This window comes from Eleutherodactylus coqui, chromosome 3, assembly GCF_035609145.1.
Source record: "Eleutherodactylus coqui strain aEleCoq1 chromosome 3, aEleCoq1.hap1, whole genome shotgun sequence".
Lineage (NCBI taxonomy): Eukaryota > Metazoa > Chordata > Amphibia > Anura > Eleutherodactylidae > Eleutherodactylus > Eleutherodactylus coqui.
Window position 1 is genome coordinate 202,467,309 of NC_089839.1, and position 17,284 is coordinate 202,484,592.

Consider the following 17,284-nt stretch of genomic DNA (forward strand, 5'->3'; position numbering starts at 1 on the left):
TCAAAAATTGTATCACTGAGCAGTGGAAAAACATTACCTGGTCAAAAGATTCTAGATTTCTGTAGCACCGTGCTTATGGGAAGGTTAGAGCTTGGCACAAGCGACATGAATTGATGACCCCTTCCTGTTAGAGCATGTCAGCAGCACCATCTAATGTGGAACTACAGAAGTTTCCTGTCCGCAGGGGCCTGCATAACAGTTCCAACACCTAGTGGAACCTACACAACGAATTGCTGTGGGTCTGAAGGCCAAAAATGGTCCAATGTACTACTAGATGGTGGTCTAATAAAGTTGTCCATTAGTGTATATTCAACATGTATTGCCAGCTTTCAAAAATCAAGTTATCAGTCATTAGTCCTAGTCCGTGAAAGTTGTGAGACGACTGTACCCAGAAAAACATGGTACTAGTACTACTAAAAGACACTAAAGCTAAAAAGTCTCTCTTTCATCATTTTCAATCCATTATTCTCTGGGATTGGCCACTTCTTGTTGAGAAAAGGCCGACTAGTGTTCAATAAGATATTCAAAGTACAGCAGACTCTCTGTCCCCCACGATCACGACTGAAATATGTACCTACATATCTGTGAATACCAGCAGCTCCTTTTATAACGTTGCCCTTTCAGAACCTGACGACTTTAAACTTTGTGCTATGTGAAGCATCAAGCTCAAAGACACAAAGCAAAGAGAAAAGTGGGGAGGTGTCCTATTTTATAATCAATGCTTTATAATGCATTATACTTTAATTTCCCATGGGGGAGGAAAGACCTAAAACTTCCCATCACCAAAAAAAATAATAATTTAATTGTACTCCACTTCCAATAAAAGACATCAATAACGGGAAAGTTACAAGTCATAGAATATATTTTATTTACTATTTTAGGAACAAAAAGGAAAAGAATGCATCCATTGCTCGACATGGTGATGGGTTGTAGTAACGGTGCAGCAGCATCATTCTCCTAGACGCAGCAGTGGTGTGTTTTTACTGTAAAATCCTCGTTGACCAGAGTGCCGTCATGAATTGATGAGGGATTATGGGCATCAATGAGGTATTCCGTGCCTCAGTGTTGACCACAATACTAAGGTGCATTCTCTTCAATGACAGTTTGTCCAGCAATGGCTGTCTATAATGGCACGATCATGGAGTGCCAGTTCTTAACGAACCATACAAAATGCCACTGAGATGCTAGTGCAAAAGTTTTCCTGGACCAGTCTCATGAGCAGTTGGTTTTTGGACATGGCAGTGAACCAACAGGAGCCGTATTAGATATCAATTACTAGGAGAATGCTGGCTGCAAACCCAATGTACTAAAAGCTGGAATATCTGGTGGTCATGACGTACATTATTGCTATCAATAACCCATCTATGGAAACAGACCTGGGACACCTATAGAAATAGCAGGCAGGAAGGATTGACTTCCGACATCTGCAATTTCTACAGGTCAACCAGAGCAAATGAAAGATCCTAAAACTCAAACCAATCCTTACTGTATGGTATATAAAAGAACACAACGCTGCAGGAACTAATCTGCTCTCTCGACACTGAAATGAGAAAACCGCCATTTGCATTCCATCCCTCTTAAACAGGTACCCGTTCTATTGACACAAAGCAGATCTTCGCTTTTTAATCCTTTTTAATAATTTTCTGTTCCCCTTAACAGATACATATCACAAAAATAGAACTATTTGGTTTAATGATATCTTTAGAGAAGCAAATTAAAAAAAAAAAAAAAAGTGCAAATGACATGGAACGCATTTTGTGGTAAACTCAAGGCTTCTTACTCAATGAACGGCCCTCTAATTCAATACACACTGTAACGGACCATTTGCTGTTAGCAGTTGGCATTTCATAGAGTTGTGTGTAATAAAAGGCACATATGTTCTTGAAGTTACGTCATCTGTTATAAAATGTTCCACTGCTACTGTAACCAAAGCCGGAGCCCAATAAATAGACATATTACGTTGCGGCGCTACGCCAGGCAATGGCATCCAATAGAGCGCAACTATTTTTTCTTCTAACCGTAGCATTTGCTTTTTTTTAATCCCACATTTAGTCATGGATATTCTAGCATGACAGTTGTAGCTCAGGAGAACAATTCTATGTAACAGAGGGCCACGCTTCTCCAAGCACCTGCGCATGGAATACAGTCCACATGATCTCCAAAAACAAAACAAAAAAAGGGCGGGGATAACGCAAAACACACAGGGGTGTAACAGAGGTAATTGCATCGTCAAAAATGGAATGTTTTAGAAATATCTCAAATAAATAACAATAGTCACCAGTGCTCTGTCCAGCACAGCTTAGTAAATGCCCTCTCTGTTAAGTCCTCAGACAGGCGAGGCCCGTCTTATCCTGTAATGATTTCTACCACCACAAAGTGGCCATCATTTTGGAATAGTTATTCTAGTGCTTCGTACAAACATGGTTTTTCTTTTTGCATTGCCCTTTATTCACTGCTGTCATCTCTAATTTCTTTAATAATTGCTATTAAGTTCTGGAGTCCAAAAATGTAGCCCGTGTCCTGGCCTTCATGGACCACGCTGTCTTCCCTGTAAAACTTGCAGGTTGTGTGTGCAAAGTCTATCATGCGGACGTCTACAGTGCTGGCTGTGTGTTTGTTGCTGGAAGGTTTGTAGGCGTAGGCTCCGGCCGATTCGTCCGAAGACTCCTCCGATAGATCCCCTAAGTCTTCCGAGTCTGAGTCCATGGGAACCTCTGGTAATTCTTTCCCGTCGTAAATAATAAGAAGTGAACTGGAATAAAAACGGTAAGACTCCTGTTTTTCTAAAATAATTTTCAGTTCTGTAAGTTTGCGGATTACAGGGTCAATCAGTTCCCGGCGTAAGTTTTTCCCATTGTGAAAGAACTGGTAAAGTGCTTCTTTAAAGCCCTGGACTGAAAGCTTCCTGCCGTGGTATTTGTTCATAAACATGAGTTGGCCAGTACCGGTTTGGTAGACCTGCAAACAGAGGAAACAAAACCATGAGAAGATATACTTTGATCATGCACATTTTAGGCACAATACCAAACTAAAGCAGGAACGATGTTTGAGCGGAAGTGGAAATAGCAATTTCCACGGCTCCTTTTACAATGTGCTGCAACCCAATAATATTGCAGAAATCATTAATCAAGTACCCTGCCATTTCTCTATAAATCTCCCAGCATAAGGCAGACTACTACTTCTAAGAACCCATGCACAGTAATTGATGTAGAAGGCCATAGCCATGGCTTGTAGCCAGAAAAGCTGTGGCCTTCCTGCTCTATAATTTGGTTACTTTTAACTATCCAGCCTAATTACTTGCACCGATTTTAATCATTTCTATCATAAGGCATATGTGATAACCAACAGAGGGGATCAAGAGTGAACCGATATGAGTATTGCATTAAAAATATGCGACAAGCAGTGTAAAAATATTATATATACTTTAGCCTTTGGTAGCGTTTAAGGGGCTTTGCACACTATAGACATTGTCCCGATTATTAGATAGGGGGATAAATGTCTTATCACTGGGGAACTGACCACTATGACCCCCAGCGATCCTGAGACTGGTGCACCCGAATGCCTCATGTGAAGGGAGTGGCAGTGCTGCAATTACTTCTATAGAATGGAGGGAGATTGCTGAGCCCATCAATTTCCACCCGTCCGATAGAAATGAAAAGAACAGCAATTGAACAAAAGCACCGCTGCTTCATTCACATGGGGTGTTCAGTAGCACTGACCAGTCAGAGCATCATGTAGCGTCTTAGACTACCAATACATACAACTGTACAGTGTGCATCAGGTAGTCAGAGAAGCATTTCAGTCATCTTTGGTCAGGGCTGGAGGGCCGCTTTAAGAAGGGAATACTGAGCTACATCAGCATTGCAGCTCCTTCACTCAGGATCACTGGAGGCCCCAGAGGTTGGGCCCTTACCGACTATAAAATTTTAGCATACCAAACTAAGAGGTCACCTGACTCTGGATTTTGCAATAATGCAAGATGAACCTGTAACACATTGCAACTGCTAAGGAAACAGTATAAAGTGTAAACGTATTTGTTAATAAGGAGCACAAGTTCCACAAGGGAGAATAAAGCTGGTAAATTATGCGGCTGGAGAGAATACTATGCAGAGAGCTGTGATGGATTCTCAAAGTAAATTAAGATCTGAAACAAACTGACCTTCCCGTATTTATACAGAGATTAAATAATTACACTTGTCAGTATTCAGGCTGCCATCCGCCTGGCATAAACAAGACTGCTAATTAGTTCCAAGATCCTCCTCTGATAAACTGAGCGCTAATCAATTATTTCATGCTACTACATAAACAGATCGACTCTTCATGACCTATAAACAAGGCTGCTCATCGCAGATGCTCTCTGAACAGGGTCTTTATTTATTTAGTGCATTTAACCGCCTTAAGGCCCATTTACACGTAACAAATATCGGGATTAGTGTGAATGCAAAAAAAATAAAATAAATTGCTCACTTCTCGTTAGCTTAAAAATAAAAGAAAAAAAACCCAAAAAATACCACCTTATTGGCTCGCTAGCTTCTCGTCCTGTGTAAACGTTCCCCGTCCGAGAAGCAGACGAAAAGGCCGCGAGCCGGTGGCGAATCTTTCAATTTAAATGCTCTGCAGGAGCGCGACATCGGCGCTCATGCAGTCGTTTAAAAACCTGTCAGTCCGTGTAAAAGGGCCCTTAGGCAAGATAGTGTGCAAGCCGTAACTTTAATAAATCCTTACCTGCATACCACACGCCCGGACCCCAATAATCGCAGAAGTGCTTTGCTGACACTTTTGGATTTGATTAGCTTTCTTTTCTTCAGATGCATCGTCGCCATGTTGCCGCGTTCCCATCTTCAGATCCAAGACACACGGTACCTGGTACCGACACGTCAAATTTTCCAATAAGATAAATTCTGACTAGTTAAGGAAAGCAAGCAATCAGATTAAAAAAAGTACATTAAATCAATACTGAGCCTGTGGGAATTTGTACAAAGACTGGATAATCAGAAGGGGAGAGAAAAAAAAAAAAAAAAGATTATCCTTCAGTTTGTGCAGAATCGGCAATGTATAAATGAACATAATGAGGAGATGTAAAGCACCTCCAGATTTTAAGATGATTCTTATGCGTGGGGGTTCATTTTGAGCCTGTGAAATTGGCAATACATAGCAACTGGCCCAGGTCTGTTTTTTCGTGCCAAAGCCAGAAGTGGGAATTCTAAAAGGACAAGACTTCTACTTCATCCACTTCCAGCTTTGGTGTAAAAAAACGTGTGTAATTCCAACCTAAAAGGGATTTTTAATCTATGCATTTTGCCTCCAAAAGAAAACCTATTAGTGTTATGTTACTGGCTGCTACTGCCCTGCTGGTATCTGGTAATACCCAGCAAAGCCAGTTATTTTTTCAGTTGCTCTAAGGTGTCTTAAGGGTACATTAAGGAGAAACTAAAATCTTTGTCCTAATCTGAGAACAAGATGAGCATTTGAAGTGATGCTGGGCATTTAGAGTTAATCCGCTTTCACTTCCTGGAACATGTCTAATCATCAGACTGGCTAAAATATCATAAGCTGAGATTAAATTGACCATGGTGTCACCTTTGCTAAGGGGAGGTACCTCTGCTATGTGCAACACATCACCAGTTCATTGTCATCTTATTATAGTGGCCCCCACATGCGCAGTCAGGAAAGCTTGTGCCCATCACTGAATCTCTATTTCTGCTGTTTTAGAAAGAAAGGGATGATTTAACTAACATAATGGAAACTTTTGCTTATGCAACACTTAGCTCCATACATTTCTGGATGTGCTCACATGGCCAATGGTATCAGGCTGTGTTGCCAGCTTTACTAGTGACTGGTGCAGATCTACGCAGCTATCCAACTTAATTTATTGCATTTTGCATGCTAAACAATGTAAGCAGACCAAGCTGATTGTGGGGTCTGAAGTTTGTGAGTCATTCATTTATGCGCCATCCAAGCACTGGTAAAAAAAGGATACTGTACTGGTTCCTATGTTTGGCATTTTCCTTCATTCGCTGGAGCTGTTGCTGGTGACACTTCATACTCCATGGGTTGTGCTTAAATTGTGAACTGACGTTCCCTTTCTTCTCCACGCTGTAATATAAGACTTCAGATTTCTTAAGCCATTCGAATTCTTCTTCTAGTTTGTGGCTAAAAGAAAAAAACAAGATAAAAGGTTAAAAGGGAAGTTACTGAATAGAAACAGACACATACTTATTTCCACTTTACAAGGAAATTCACCAATATAAGGCTGTGCTCACAATACGTAGTAATCTCCACTTAGTGAAAAGTTTCAAACATATATGCTTAGTGCATCCATAGGACCTGGTCAGACTAACAGGTGCTTAAAGAGTCTCCATTTTGGTTGGTCAACGAATACATAAATAAATATGGAGTGTAAACTATTCCATATATTCAGTTTAAAAAAATGGGAGTATACTTTTTTAATATGGGTACCCATGGATTACAGATGCTGCCACTGTACGGCATCCATCACCGACTTAAGTTTAAAATATACGTTAGGACAGCATCAAATGTAAGCTAAAACCGTGATGGGAATGGTGCCCAATATCAGCAGTGCACCCAAGTACACAAAGCAGCATGTGAATTTTTCTGCAGTACCCCAGTGCGGTTTTTCCTGTGGAAATGCAGACTTGCATGATGGAAAGTGGGCATAGCTTTCTTCTGTCATAGTACGGATCTGTCCTCAGCTGGCATTCCGTTTTACTGCTCCCATGACGGAAGAGGAAAACAAAACGATCAAACTCAAGTGTGAACATAGCCTACAAAATGTAGATTATATATTACTTGGGCTATGTTCACCCTTGAGTTTATATAGTGAAAATGTTCTTCCCGTGTTAGGGTGTATTCATATGGAGTTCTTTTTTATGAAAAATAGGAACAGATCTCTGCATGAAAAAGAAAGGAAGCACAGCCTTGAGGAGTCTTCCCTTCTCCATTATGCTTAGATCTGGATTTTATTAAAAAACTGATTGTAGGAAATCTTCAGTTGAAGGCGATATTGAAACAATGGCAGAACTGATCAGCCGACACAGGTATTGTAAGGAGAACAATGAAACCATATTCTGATGTTGCAGACTAGATGCAAATACAACTGGATGATTGTGATCTACCAAGCAGTCACCAAACTGTCACATAACCACCTTGCCTTATAAAATTCAGAGCCTCACCTCTTAATTTTCTCCTCTTTCCTATGTTGCCGAACCCTTTCCTTTGTGAGGTTATCGTTCTCCAACAGAAGACCTTTCTTATTAGACCACCTGAGCAGTTTGCCTTTGGCCTCGCCGCAGTCTGACATGAAGTCAACATTCTCCAGGTGGTCTTGGTCCCGGTTTAAAGGATAGGCTATTAGGCACAGATTCCCATCTTCATCTTCTTCGAAACTTACAGATACCACACCTGCAGAGGTAGAGAGGAAGGCTGGTTTAGAAACAAGAGGTGGAACGCAAAACGCAAGGTAACGCAGGGTTACATCGAGATCATTTTTGTATGTATCTTACCCATTCCTTAGCATATATGCTGCAACAGGCCAAACCTCATCTGCCAACCTAACAAATATCAAAACAGCTAAACATAGAAACACCTGACATAGAAACAAGGCATAAATATATTTATACACCAAGACACACCAATTCATGGAGCAATTTCGATTCCCCAGAGCAAAAACACAACACCAACAAAATAATAACAGGAGACGACTTCGATTCATAAAAATATTTATTGAAATAAAATAAATATTCTTTATTGATTGCACTTGAGAAAAACGAAGATGTAAAACAATTCTAATTTACATCTTGGCAGCGAAACACCAGAAGTGTTTCCATTATGCAAAAAATAAAGCATTTAAATATCATAAAACTATGAAGGAAGGGGAAAAGGCATCTGATTAGGAGATGAGCAAGCATAGCAAGAAAAAAAAGAGAAAGCAAAAAAAAAAAAAGAAACATCACAGCGACGCTACTTGAAACGCTTCTGTTCGGTCAGCAGAGTTTAAAACTTTTGTGTTTAAGGGGTTTAAACCATTTGCTTAATTTACATTAAATTATAGAGCAAACATGTAACAAAGCAAATGCAATTCTTTACGGCTTTCTGTTGTGTCTGCTCGTATCAGTCCTCTAATGCACTGATAGCTGAATAAGAGTCTTTAGCAATGGTTCAGCTGGTTTCCAGGAGTGTCATAAAAAAGTCCTCATAGTCCCGAACTCTCCCTTATTCCTAGAGACACTGCTCAACAACCCTCGAAGCAGACAGGTCTGCGACTTTTACAGGAGCTTGGATGGGAGCGCAGCACAGGATCGGACACAGTCTTTGCTTTCAAGCACACACAAAAAAAAAAAAAAAAAAATATGGAAGGACACCAAGAGGGTAAAAAGGGAGATAGATGCGAGCTAGCAAATAGCCTCCGGCTTTCTCTCTGAGTGCAGTCAATGCATATCGACCATCACCATTTGCCCACCCTCCACCACATAAAAAAAAAAACTAGACCAAAGGAAAAAAAAAAAAAAAGAATGAACCCCAATATTGAATAAAAAACAAGAAAACAAAAAAACACAACAAAAAACACAGCTCATAAAAAGCAGCATAACATTTCATAGACAGGTCTGTTGGCGTCTTAAATAAGCTTTACCTTGCATCAGTAATTCACCATCTTTGTTTACCTGTAATGTATGGGAGCATGGCTGACAGCCAAGGAAACGAGACAATGACAGAACACTCTACCAGGCGTCCTAATATCTATGAATCACCTTTCACTTGCAATCAACCAAATTACTTAAGGACAAGGAATGTGATGCCCTTGAGAACCGGGATTTCCACTTGCACATTTCAGGTGACTCATTTCAGTGTTTAACGCAACCCTTTAATCCAAAAATAAAGTTCCATTTCCTCTGAAAGGGAAAGCTCCTGGAATATACAGGAAGCGGTCTGTGCCGATTTCATTCTTGGACTTATCCTGTGGCCTTTTTCCAACAAACAGGAGATTTCATGAAGAACTTTTTTTTCCAGTTAACCCAAAAATGTAAAAACCCACCTCTGTGTCCACAAGGAAAGTTAAACGTTTAAGAGAAAAGAGGAGAAAATGGGAGAGAAGGGGAAAAAAAAGGCAAAAAACAAAAATCAAAGTCTATATCGGACCAGGTAGCTTTAAACACCGGTCTTCTAGTATTCCACTTACCTAGCGGAGTCTAAGGGAGACTTAAGGCCACAAGCACAGCTTGTCTAAACTCTAATGCTTTTTAGCCAGCCAAGAGACCCAATGGTGATCTCCGACACCCGCCTCACAGCCTGTCCCTGACAACATCAAAATATGTGAAAAAAAAGAATAATTCCCAAAACTGCTTCTGAAGAAGAAGAGCTTTAGGGTCAACAAGACACAGCGACATTAGTTACAAGACGCTAAAAAGCAGGCAGCATCCCCCCCACGAGGAATCTAGCACTTACCTTTATACTGAGGTGTAAATTTTCGGATTTCGCCAGGGAGTGTTTCATAGAACAGGTGCTCCCTTTGAATGAGGGGCTTACAGATGGTCTTGTCGTTAAAGCGTAGGACACAAGAGTGCCCCCCGACCTGGTGTAAAAAAGGCTCGAGCAGAACTCCCTTTGCGTAGTGCTCCACTTCCATAGCTCCGAATGCAGGGCTCATCGTTACTGCACATTAGAGAATGCACGATGGCTTGTACAGATCTGTCCTTTAAGACGGCTTACCCGGTTCTCTGTTAAAGCAAAACGCAAAAGAAAAAAAGGGATCCCTCCTGTTAGAGCGAAGCAAAACTCAGTCCACACATGTATTACAAAAACATCTCTATAGAGTACAATCCACAGAGTCTCTTCTCTGGCAAGCAAAATCTTCAACTGAGCTCTCGGGCTTATAGCAGCGAGACAAATAGAGTGATGTCACACAGGAGAAGAAAAACAAGCTGGTTAACTCCTCCTGGCAAGACGTCTAAGCCAATCGCTAATGTATCTGGGAGGATCCCAGAAAACAGGCTGGAGAGAGACAAAAGAAGGTGGAGTAACAACGCTGCTGCTCTCAGCTGTTTTTGTCTTCCTCAGCCACAAAATATTGATACCGTACAGCCGAGAACAGCGGCTAAAGAAACGCAAGGATGGTGAACCTGTCCTACATTATACATAGAAATACAATCAGATCAAGTTTAGAGGGTTTATATATGTAAACATTAGCTATAGGCATATACAGACACATACATAAAACCATTTACAGTAGTGGTCTCTAACCTGTGGCTCTCCAGCTGTTGCAGAACTACTACTCCCAGCATACCCCAAAACATAGTGTGATCTATGGCTTCATCTAGCTAACTAATCTTTGGTTCCAGAAATGCAGGATGTTAAAACACGTTTTAGACCTGCCTTGGACATGTGACTGCAGCAAGTGCAAAAGCACCAATTACCGGTACAGAATGTCTTTATATAAAATTCTATGAAAAAACCTGCGTGATTCAGCTCCGCAGGGCCGGCAGCCCGAGAGGGCCTCGCGTTTACCAGCAGACTCAGATTTACCACACAAAAAAGACAGATTTGTAGGCTACTAGGATGAATACAACAGATCAAAAGATCTATTGATTGTTCCAGGTTTCAGGCACTAGAGGGAGCTCTACGCTGCGGTATATGAAGCGCTCAGGCTAACACGCCTTTGTTTACTCTTATTTGTATAACTCATATTACGGCCATTTTCCCCCTCTAAAACAACACTGGAAAGCTAGGGGGACCTTGCCGTTTATTTGCCAATCATTTCCATTAAATTTGTTTCCTCCACCGGCTGCATGTTGAAAGGGAATTTGGGGTTTTATGCAAATCTCTATATATAAAAATGAATTTCTGCCTGTTTATGCACAGCCTAACAACTGGAACAATCTGCACCAAATTTGCCAGATAGGTAAATCAGGCGCTTGCGGACGGCTTTAGACCAGGTTTCAGCTCTCTAGGACCTGCGGTCCGAGACACATTGGAAATATTAAATGGAGTTGTCTGGGTACGTGATACCCTGCTTACATAGGACCCTTTGTATTAAAGTACAGCAACGTATATTTACCCCTCTGTGGCCACCAGGATCCAGCGCTGCAGCCCAGGTAATTGCTGTGACAGATTATGTCACAGAAAACCAGGGGGCCGCCCGTTGTAGCATCTCATGTTCTGGAAACCCTTGCATTATGGCGCTTGGGTGGGGTGTGTCAGTGCCAGGAAAACAAGTGATGGCGCTGCAGCGGTCCCCCGATTTCCTCTGACATCTGTCACAGCAATCACTGGGACCACAGCAATGTGTGCTGGATCCTGACGTACACAGAAGGGCGACTATAGTTCATGTTATTATTTTAATGCATGGGACCTATTGAAATGAGGGACTCCAGTAACCGGGCAACCTCTTAAGTTAAAATTTCAGGACACAACTGGCGAGACGTCACATTTCTGCACATAATCAGCCCAGCCATTTTTCTTTACACGCTGTGAACGGATTGTACTTTATTATGCTGGCTTCATATCAGAAGCAAACATCATTTTTAACTACATACAAACAACAAGCATGTACACAAAATACACCCGTGCGAAGCCGCATAATTCTGCTAGTTCAGGGTAAAAATGTAAAAAAATGAACAAACTTTCTATACTGTGATTTAGTTCTTCACCATCTCTACCTTATAAAAGTATAAATTAAACAAGAGCTGAAGATACCGTACAGGTGTAAGTGGTATCTTAGATACAGAGAATCAAATCCAGCAAGATCAGTGAAGTAAACATGAAGGCAGAGCCGCACCCTGTGATTCTCCGATGAGCTCATTAGCCGACTCAGGATGACGTGACGAGATTTCTTGGCACACTCTCAGATTTGGTTTCCAAAGAACTCACATAATTAAGGACGGATAACAGTCTTGTCTTGCAGTGGCCTCTTCAATTACTTCTACACCTGCGGTTTTTTGAGCCAAAGCCAGGAGTGGATCGATATGAATGAAAGATACAAGAGAGAAACGGATCCACCCCTCTGTGTCGTATCCACTCGGCGCTTCTGCTCAAAATACTGACTCAAAAGTGTCATGCGTGATACCAGCCGAGTCCCCATTTACATGACGGCTATGCTGCCACACAGATGCAGCGCCATTTCAGCATGCAATCGAACGCTATGGGATCCTGCTGTAACACGGACAGATTGTAAAATCTATGTTGCATAACAACAAAAAATATTGAAAGCCAATTCTTTATTTCCATTTCTTTATGACCGTGGGTACACATGTAGGATTTTAGTACAGATTGCCCTCATTCAATTGAAGGTCAAATGCAGCCCGGCTAAGCATCAGGGCTGATCGCCAGGGACAGAAGAAGCGAGGGCGGTTTCTTCTCATGTCCTACAATATTTGCAGTTTATTGTTTTTCTTACATTTTCTCATTTTTCAGATTACTCCTTTAAGATAAATCAAGTAGTGGCAGAAATGTATGTAACAAATTTGCCAGGTACAAATATATCCTAAAATGTTACTTCACTTTGGAATAAACCTTCCTCAAAGTGTACATTTCCATGAGACGACTGTTGGGCGCACAAGTGCCAGACAGCTGTCCTAGGGACTACCACTCAACGTTTGCTTCTGTGCTTTCCATGGGACTTCTAGTGCCTCTGTGAATAGAGGTGGAACAAGCCGGAGATCGCTGCGGCCGCCTCCATTCACAGTAAACAAGCAGTCGTTCATAGTTGAGCTGTTCCCGCTTACTATTGCTTGCTTTTTAGCTCTGCGACTGACAAGTGAGCACCTTGTTGCTCAATGCCCCGTTGGCGGCCTTGTGTACATGGGACCATTATCGCTTAAATTCACTGTTTCCAGCAGTAATTCAGGCAATAATCTACCAACTGTAAAAGGTACCTTTAGGCTGCATCCTCAAGGGCTACAAAACATTCCTACAATGTGAAGCCCATGGTTTCCAATGAGCGAGGTTTTGTAGCCTGAAAGAACCCATTGGAAATCATGAGCTTCACAAACATGCGTTTTTGTAGCGTTACAAAGTCATGCGATTTTGTAGCCCGTGTGAATAAGGCCTTAGGCCTCCTTCACACGGGCGACACGGTATTATGACAAGAAAATAAGCTGTAGCTGAAGACAGAAAAAAAAAAAAAAAAAAGAAAAAAAAGGATAAATCACCTCTCCCGCGCTGTCCAGGGTGCCGCTGCGGCTTCTTCTCGGTCCCCGGCATGGTTTCTCTTCTTCATCTTCTGGCCGGGGATTGAAAAATCCACACCTCCTGGAAGCGCTGGCTGCGATTGGCTAACTCTTAACCAATCACAGCCAGCACTCGATAAATGGCTGTGATTGGTTCAATCACAGCCATTCATCGAGCACTGGCTGTGATTGGCACAAAATTGTACTGTATGCGGTGCCGACTCATCCTGGATTTTAGCGAAAAGCTGCGACGGGGGTTCTGAACGGGCCTCCAGTGCAAATGTAGCCCAAGGGAGAAGGAAATCAATGATGCAATTCTCACAACCAGTTGAGGTCATCTGTAATAGGTACAAGTACTGTCTCTTCCCTTGGACATTACATTAGAATGTCTCTTCCCTTGGACATGCCATTAGAATGACACGGAGCTTCTCCAATGATATGCAAGTGGCTTCCAATCTCTGGCTCTCGCTTGTTAAACTACAACTACCAGCATGCCATGACAGCCTTCAGCTTTTAGTTTCTTCACAGACTGAGGACCACTGATGTAAACCTTGCACACACACCAATACCCAGTGAGAAAAGGGCCATGCATCCGCTTGTCCAATGAAGCACAGCCTCGGCTACAGAACACCGCACGTCTTCCTATGCCAAAGATCATTTTGGAGGATTTTCTGTACAAAACCTAAAGAGCTCGCCTGGAAGCCTCCCAGGGAGTTTGGCGGGAAAACGAAGAACTTGGCCACCACAAATAAACAATCCTACTTCACATTAAGGCTACAAGAAGAACATTAAAAGAGCCCGGATTATGAGGCCATGTTAACGGAGTGGTTCAGGCACATCTGCTTTTCATTCGTGGCCATCTGGGCTCTTTCTACATCATCATGTAACATTAATGTTCAGGAAAGTTGTCCAAATACTGCAATTATGCTTAAAGGGATTTCCAACCTTCTAAGAAACACTTGTCTTAGGGTAGGAAACTGCATTGAAAAAGTACATATAATCTCCTATACAACGTCATCACGTTCATATGACTGCTGCAGCCAAATTGATGACCTCAGCAGTCACATATACATGAACGTCATGTGACCAGCAATTGGCCGCAGGTGTCAGAAGTGCAAAGAATGCAATTTCAGAGAGAACCAGGTTGGCAGCGCTGGACCTAAGGCACAATGGAAGGGTGAGTAATGGCTAATTTGTTTATGCTTTTCACTACCCTGGGGCAAGATTTTTAATTTTTTTTTTGAAAGTTAAGAAAACTCCTTTAAAAGGGGTTTCCACTTTCAATGCAAGGCCAGTGTATCGCCAAGGTGAGCAATTGGCTGCAATGCGACGTCACCGCTGCATTTGGATAAACAAAGCCGCCCGGGTAGAACCACAGTGGCATCGCTGGATTACCAGGGAATTATTGTTTTATGCAATGGACTCTCAGTTCCACTGAAGTAAATGGAGCAGTCATCAAGATAATGCAGCAGCAGTGCGCTAACATGGGGCATTCAGAGTGTGGCCTTCTTGGAGGTCCCTGCATTCAGACCTCCAGCAAGTCAACATTTATCTCCTGTGGATAAGGGCTAAAAGTCTTCACAGAGAAACCCCTTTAAACCTGTCCATAAATGCAATGCTGGCCCACCCCCATAGCCTATTTCTTTATTGCTGCATCTAAAAGTGGAAGATAAAGCAAGTTTGCAGAAACTCTCCATGAAACATTTCTTACTAGTTTGTAGCTCCATGCATTTCCATGGTAAGAGACAACCAACAAACTGTCAGGTTGTACTGCTGGGATCTGTTGTTCATTGCTAATTGAGCTGGCTGGGTGTGGATTTCTCTATCCAGCCAATCCCCCTGGTCTGCTGCTCATATATTCAAGCCCCTTTTGGCTAGAGGATGCTGGTTTTCCCTTTACCCCAATGTTTTGCTTGCATGTTTTGTGTGTGAACAGTGATGTGTTCATTGGGTCTGCGCAGGTGGCCAGACAAGGTGTATGAACAGTCCTGTTCTGTGTTGCATGCAAATTCCTGGCGTGTTGGTGTGAGCTGTGTCCTGTCCTGCTGTGGATAATTTGCCATCTATGGCAAGGTAGTTCCCTAGGTTCTAGCGTGGGGCCGTCCCTGACTGGACGATCACCTCGCTTGCAGGCAGGTCTCACGTGTTAGTTGTCTTGTGAGAGTAGGGGCCCACGAGACAACAAGAACCCTTGTCGGAGGGCTCGTTGACTTAAGTGTCTTGGCCAATTCATGAAGCAATATCGCATACTTTTATAGCTATTCCAGTTGGTTATGTGTGCAGATATGCTTGGTGTGTGTTTTGGTTGTCAGTTCAGTTAAGAGGAATAACTGGAGAAGTTTGGAGCCTGGGTAAATAGTGGATATCTTTTTCCTTTTGCTTCTGCTTAGTCTTAACAGTTTCTTTGTAGTATTTTGTGCCTCTCTCTAGGTACCTTATCAGGGATAGTCAGGTCATAGGTGAAGACTGTGGGTCCGTCCTTACCAGGACACCTACCCAGCTTCCAGGCAAGAGCCCCCAATTCCCCTATGTAATCTGATCCTACGGACACATTCCCTTCTATATATCTCCAATTTCCTATTGATAAAACAGCAAAAAGAAGTAGGGAACAAATGGAAGGACACTGACTGCTGGATCAGACTACATAAAGTTTGTTTGCTGTCTGTTACCATAGAGACAAATGGGTCTGCAAAGCTGCAGTAAATGCTACATAGTTGGAAAGCTTTAAAGGGAATTTGTCACCAACTATAAAGCATCATAAACTAAGTTACAGTGCTTAGAGTTTAGGTGACAGGGAGCCGTGTCTCATACTCGCCCGTTCGCCCGGCCAAGTTGACTCTTTTTAGTGCATATGCACCTCCATTCATGTTAGGGGAGTGTGCACCCACAGCCTTTTGAAAACAGTCAAGCCTACTATGTTCTTGCCAACATTGCTTTTAGACACGACAGGAACAGGGGAGCAGGTGAGTATGATGTAGCTCCCCACACTCCCTATCACCTAAACTATAAGTAACACAACTTAGTTTATGGTGCTAATAGTTAATGACAGGTTCTCTTTAATGAAGATTTGTCCAGTTGATTCTCTTTTCATAGTAGATGCGCTGGTGCAATAAAGGAAAAAAAAAAGGCAGCAGAGGTGTACACGGCTTTTAAAGGAAAGGTGGGGCAAGTCTCTCAGTATTTCTCTACAAAGTAGTTTGAATCAGGCCATATACTACAATGTTCTTGGTTTTGTAATAAGAAATTACATATTTCAAAGAATTCATGTGTGCACGAGCCACTCTCAGCTCCGGGCTTTCTAAAGGCTGGCCAAAAATGAAAATTTATCTAATGTATTGAATGAAACTTCACTAGCATAATAGATAACTGGTACACAGCAATTCCCACAATGCTCTCATGCCAGTGTAGTATACACTGAATGGCAGCTTTATTAAAGTCCCAGGCCTCTCACGATTGACGCTTCCCTGTATGGATATTATTCCCGTGACCCCGGAGTGCAGCATAAAAATCACGTGACAAGTTTTCTGTGGATCAGTTTCAGTGTGAATCCATATTTGATAGATCCAGTGATCTGAACGACTTCCAACAAGGCCTGGTCATCAGTGCTAGACAAGACGGGGCCGGGATGTCACTACCGACCGCGTGGGGTTTTCTCATACAACACTGTAGCGAGTATACAGAGAATGGCGTTATTGAGAAAAAACAACCAGCGAAAGGGGATCCTCTGCATGTAAAAAAAACATTGCCGAAAGGGGTCAGAGGAGTATGTTATCATTTTAACCACAGGTGCAGCACAGTTAGGAGCAGCCGAATACAACTCTGGTGTCTGACTAATTTAGCCAAGTGCACAATTAATAATTCTTTAGCATGGATGGGCTATAACTGCAGATGACCAGATCTGGTGCCATTGGTATTTAACAGAAAGGCGAGACTCTGGGGTGCAAGAATTGTATCGCTGAGCAGTGGAAAAATATTGCCCTGTCAGAGGAATCCACTTTTCTTTTGCACCGTGCTGTTGGAAGGTCAGAATTTGGCATAAGCAGCATGAATCGATGACCCCTTCCTGTCAGCTGTCAAAAGCATGTCAGCACCTCCATCTAATA

At 42.3% G+C, this 17,284-nt stretch overlaps 1 protein-coding gene across 1 annotated transcript in view; it reads right to left on the reverse strand.

Moving 5' to 3' along the window:
• Positions 1 to 844: 844 nt before the first annotated feature.
• The window catches only part of IP6K2 (inositol hexakisphosphate kinase 2), a 29,195-nt gene continuing 12,755 nt past the window's right edge, over positions 845 to 17,284 (reverse strand). Inside the window, exons 2-6 of the mRNA XM_066596806.1 lie at positions 9,463 to 9,734; positions 7,194 to 7,422; positions 5,981 to 6,153; positions 4,726 to 4,901; positions 845 to 2,958 (exon numbers count right to left, since the gene is read on the reverse strand). Coding sequence (XP_066452903.1) covers positions 2,446 to 2,958; positions 4,726 to 4,901; positions 5,981 to 6,153; positions 7,194 to 7,422; positions 9,463 to 9,664 — 1,293 coding nt within the window. The 5' untranslated portion in view covers positions 9,665 to 9,734 and the 3' untranslated portion in view covers positions 845 to 2,445. The remainder of the gene's footprint in view (positions 2,959 to 4,725; positions 4,902 to 5,980; positions 6,154 to 7,193; positions 7,423 to 9,462; positions 9,735 to 17,284) is intronic.